This window comes from Silene latifolia, chromosome 9, assembly GCF_048544455.1.
Source record: "Silene latifolia isolate original U9 population chromosome 9, ASM4854445v1, whole genome shotgun sequence".
Taxonomy (NCBI): Eukaryota; Viridiplantae; Streptophyta; class Magnoliopsida; order Caryophyllales; family Caryophyllaceae; genus Silene; species Silene latifolia.
The window spans coordinates 18,206,145-18,211,585 of NC_133534.1; the positions used below are offsets into that span (position 1 = coordinate 18,206,145).

The following is a 5,441-nucleotide window of genomic DNA, read 5'->3' on the forward strand; positions in this document are numbered from 1 at the left end:
TGCCTACCTATGTGGAGGGCGTGGCTTCATATGAGAGATTTGGAGTAATGGATTGCTTATCCTCGTATAATGTAATCACAGGCGGACCATGGATCCACAATGTCAAGGCAATCCCATCAACATACCATCAATGCGTGAAAATTCCAACAGAATGGGGGATAACCACCATCAGAGGAGAACAAAGGACTGCTCAGGAATGTTACACTCAGGCTTTGAAACCCTCAAAGTCAGGTAAGTCCCTTGCATAGCAATTAAAGTCACCTGTCGGGGAAGAATATATAGCACAAACACAGATGGAAACAGGAGAAGTCATATTAGACTGAATTTCGACGGAAAGTACTTGTAGGGTCGATGCACCGACTCAATCGGACCAAATCTGGTCGACTTTCTTAAAACTAAAATGTCTTGCTTTGCTTGGTCACATTTTGATATGACTGGTATAGATGCTGATGTTATTACTCATAAGCTGAATATTGACAAATCCTTTAAGCCTATACAGCAAAAGAGAAGAAAATTCTGCAGAGAGGAATGAAATCATCAACCAAGAGGTTGATAAGCTACTAGACATGGGAATGATCAGGGAAGTAATGTACCCCGACCGGCTTGCAAACGTAGTAGTCGTCCAGAAGAAAAACGGCAAATGGAGAGTCTGTGTAGACTACACCGACTTGAACAAAGCTCGCCCAAAAGATCCATTTCCCCGCCACACATCGATGCAATGGTAGATGCCACTGCAGGCCACGAAATGTTGACATTCATGGATGCCTCCATGGATTTAATCGAGATAAAAATGCATCCAGCAGACCAGGAAAGCACAAACTTTCATCACCGAAAGAGGTATATCTTGTTATCTTTGCTATGCCCTTTGGATTGAAAAATGCGGTGCAACCTACCAAAGGCTAGTCAACATGATGTTCAAAGATCAGATAGGGGACACCATGGAAGTCTATATAGATGACATGGTAGTCAAATCAAAAAAGGCAGAAGACCACGTAAAAGACCTGGAAGTAGCCTTTCAAATATTGGAAAAATTCAATATGAAGCTCAACCCACAAAAATGCCACTTCGGAGTCTCAGCAGGCAAATTCTTGGGCTACATGGTGACAAAAAGAGGAATAGAAGCCAGCCCTGAGCAGATCAAAGCTATCCTGGAACTAGAACCACCAAAGACAGTCAAAGACATACAAAAGTCGATGGAAGAATAGCATACTGAATAGATTCATTTCAAGATCATCAGAAAGATGCAAATCATTTTATAACTCGCTAAGGAAGAACAAGGACTTTCAATGGACCCCCGATCATCAGTCGCCTTTGAAGACCGAAAATATACCTATCCTCTCCACCCTTCTTTGGCAAAACCAGTCAAAGATGAACCCCGACAAGTATAATCGATCCAAAGCTTCTTTGTCGGTGCAGTCCTGGTCAAAGAAGAGACGGACAACAAGACTGTCTATTACGTAAGTAAAAGTCTGCTGGATACGGAGATCAGGTATGGCCTACTAGAAAAATATGTTTTAGCTTTAATAATGAGTTGCACAAAATTAAGACCATATTTTGAAAGTCACCCTATAATAGTTAGAACAAATCTTCCTATTAAGTCTGTACTTAGGAGACCAGAATTGTCCGGACGAATGTGCAAATGGTCACCCAGCTAAGCACATACAATATAACGTTTGAACCAAGGACAAAGAATTAAGTCACAAGCACTAGCAGATTTTGTGGTGATTTTAGTCCGACCCTAGAACCTGACCTAATAAAAGAAGTAAATAAACTAACCAGCGACCAAACAGACCTAGAATGGACCCTATTTGTCGATGGAGCAGCCAACACAAGGGGCACAGGCCTAGGAGTAGTACTAAAATCACCACAGGGGGATAAGATAGTACAGGCTATAAGCTGTGCATTTGAGGCCACCAACAATGAGGCAGAATATGAAGCCATGATAGCCGGATTAAAGGTATGTATTGATCTTGGTGTGCAAAATTTAAAGGTACGCACTGATTCCCTTCTCATCTCCAACCAGGTAAATGGTATATATACTGCAAAAGACCCCAAAATGATGCTTTATCTAGATGTTGTTCAAATGCTAAAATCAAAATTTAAAAACTTTAATATTGACCAAATTTCCAGGGACTTAAATACCCAGGCCGATGCCTTAGCCGGCCTAGGGTCCAACTTTAGTCCCCTTGATTTTGACAAAATACCCATTGTGCATTTATTAGAACCCGCAATAAATAAACAAGATGAAAGTTTCCCAATCTACATTGCTAATTCTTGGACGAAACCTTACTATGACTGGCTACAACAAGGAATCCTTCCCTTAAATAAGCAAGATGCCAGAGCACTGAAAATAAAAGCTGCTTCATATACTATTATTGACAACGTGCTTTTTAAGAAATCGCAGTCGGCCCATACCTCGATGCCTGGAACCACGGGAAGCGAGCAGATATTATCGAAATCCATGAAGGATCTTGTGGAAATCACAAAGGTGGAAGAAGCTGGCGAGCAAGATACTCGAACAGGATATTATTGGCCCACCTTGAGAGCCGATGCCTCGGATTTTAGCTCTAAATGCAAAGCCTGTCGGATCCACGGACCATATATCCATCACCATCTGAGGAACTACACTCCATATCCGCACCCTGGCCATTTATGAAATGGGGGATGGATATAGTAGGAAAACTACCTCAAGCACCCGGACATAAAGTTTTCATGTTAGCAATGACTGATTACTTTTCCAAGTGGATAGAAGCTGAATCATACAGGCAAGTCAAGGAGAAGGATGTCATAGCATTCATCAAACATAACATCATATGTAGGTATGGCATCCCCTCCGAAATAGTATGCGACAATGGCACACAATTTGTGGGAAAAAGAACAGCAGCCTTCTGTGCTCAATGGAACATCAATCTGGTAACATCCACACCAGGATATCCAAAAGCCAACGGTCAGGCAGAATCCAGTAATAAAGTGGTGATCAGCTGCATAAAGAAAAAGCTGGAAAGAAAAAAGGGCAGATGGGCTGAAGAACTCCCCTGGTCCTCTGGGCTGACAGAACCACGCCTAAAACATCCACTGGCCAAACCCCCTATTCCTTGGTCTATGGATGTGAAGCAGTAATTCCGGTTGAGGTGGACATTCCATCAGCCAGATGTAGCCTAAACACAACAACAAACAATATACCTCTAATGGAGGATAGCCTGGACTTAACAGAGGAGCTAAGAGATGCAGCAAGCATCGATTAGCAAAGATACCAAAGACAAAGAGTTGCGAGAAGCTACAACAAGACTGTCAAAGCCAGGGTATTCAGGGTAGGAGATCTCGTTCTCAGGAAAGTATTCCAAAACACAAAAGAAAAGAATCTTTGGCAAATTGGCCCCAACCGGGAAGGCCCCTATCCGATTGATTCAATAGGCTGGCCAGGGAGCTTATAGACTACAAACCCGGACGGCGAAATGATCCCAAGAGCCTGGAATATTACACATTTAAAACTATTTCACATATAGAATATATCGCACAATCCAGGTATAACTTTTTACTTCAAATACTTCTTGCCTGGAACCTACATGTATGATACTTGCAATTACATGAATAAATGCCGTATATGATTTCTTCAATTTATATGTCCAAATACTTATTTATATTCTCATATTCACTTAGCGAAATCTTCAACACTTGTTTTACATATTGCATTTTAGTTAAAACAAATCTCAAAGATTGGGGGCCACCCCCACCAAATATCCAACTGATATCCAAAATTCAGTTGCAAAACAGGCCTTTAAATACTGAGCTCAACATACAAACCTGGAAAATCTATTCCTAAAATCAGTATGACATAGATGGGTCATAAGCCCTCCAGGCAGTGCAAAGGACGTAAGCCCTCCAGGCAGTGCAACAACCCCACCCATAACACATTAAATCGGCTCGATCGTCGAATAATCGCTGATCGGTCAAATAATCGCGCTGATCAGTTGAACAATCGCAGATCCAAGACATGTCCAACATCAGTACCTTATCAAAACGCAAAAAGAAACAAAACAAAGACCAAATATTTATTCACCCAAAATACTGGTCCCACCTAATAACCATGCATTCCAGGGACATTCCCCCTGGATGGGCCAAAAAATTCCTTAAAACTCTAAAAATTCATTCCAGGGACATTCCCCCTGGATAGACCAAAACCCAAAAGAAAAAACTAAACTATCTTTGAGCCAGTAACCGACTCACAACCATCCGCCATCTCCTGATCACCAGACTTTACCTTGGAAGGAGGAGAATCCACTTCTTCTTCTTGACCCATGTTGGCCAAATCAGGATACTGAGCGTCCAGAGCTGCCTCATCTCGGTCCGGATTCCAATCAGCCCGGTCAGATTCTGGATCCCTCATAGCATCAACCCGACCTTTCCCGAAGAAATACTGAGCGGCATCAGCCAACCTTGCCTCCACTAACTCCTTTTCAGCAGCAAGCTCCTCATTCTTTCTCAACTGATCCTGCATTGCCTGCTTCTCAGCCTCCAACTCCAACCTGACAGCCTTCTCAGCATTTTTCGCAGCCACCTCACAAACTATAGCAGCCCTGGTTGACTCCTTAGCTGTTGCCAACTGAGATTGGAGCACTACTTCATTACCCCTGGATGTGTGCAGGTCACGGTTAAGTTTATCCAGTTTTTCCTCCAAACTAGAAACCCTGTCCTGGGCGTCCCTGAGCTGACAAGCAGTAGCCAACCCGGCATCCAATCCCTACACATATACAAAATCAATCAGCCTAATACGAGACAAAACAAAAAACACATCAACAAATTAAAAATATTCCTGTACAACTAACCTCCTTAGCCTGGGAAGCGAGTTCAGCAGCCTTTGTTACAAGAGAAGTCAGAATAGAGACTACTCTGGTAGATGACTCAAGAGTATTAGCAGACAAGAGCTGACCGCTCATTTTAGCAGAAAACTCGTTTATCTGTGCCCGGGCAGCATCCATGTCATCAATCCTAGCAGTCACTTGCCTTATACTCCTGAGTGGCTGAGCCGGGATAGGCTGTTTCCCTCCTTCCTCCTCTTCCAGAATATCATCCTCTCTTTTTTTTTTGAGCACGGACGACCTCTCGGTGACACTATCCGGGCGGATCTTGAGGAGGCCGGACGTCGAAATCGGGATATCCAAAGTCTTGTCACTCCCACTAGTTTCGGCTCTTGGACTGTTCAGCAATCCTAGACACCCCAGCCTTCAAATCCTTTGCAGAAAAGCTAGCCAGCCTAGCAGAAGACCTAAACACTGGATATATAAAAAATGTACGTAAATATCAAACCAAAAAGCAAGCAGAAGACGTACAGGAAAGAGCAGTAGAACTAGGCTTGCCTTTGGGTACTCTGACCCCAGTCAGCCTGGTCTTCATATACCGGGGCAACAACTCCCTACCCAAACCGGGTGGCGGGTTCTTTC

The 5,441-nt window shown here is 43.1% G+C and overlaps 1 protein-coding gene across 1 annotated transcript; it reads right to left on the reverse strand.

Moving 5' to 3' along the window:
• Positions 1–4,143: 4,143 nt before the first annotated feature.
• On the reverse strand, positions 4,144–5,057 carry LOC141602482 (uncharacterized). Its single transcript, XM_074422745.1, has 2 exons — positions 4,827–5,057; positions 4,144–4,741 (listed from the first exon to the last, which is right to left on the reverse strand). The coding sequence occupies exons 1-2, from the start codon at positions 4,977–4,979 to the stop codon at positions 4,196–4,198; spliced, it is 699 nt and encodes a 232-aa protein (XP_074278846.1). The 5' UTR covers positions 4,980–5,057; the 3' UTR covers positions 4,144–4,195.
• Between the last annotated feature and the right edge of the window lie 384 nt (positions 5,058–5,441).

Excerpts from the sequence above, each read along its gene's own strand:
- LOC141602482 (XM_074422745.1), bottom strand. The coding sequence starts at position 4,979 with ATGGATGCTGCCCGGGCACAGATAAACGAGTTTTCTGCTAAAATGAGC. Across the intron at positions 4,742-4,826 it reads TCGCTTCCCAGGCTAAGGAG|GGATTGGATGCCGGGTTGGC; the intron begins GTTAGTTGTACA and ends GTATATGTGTAG.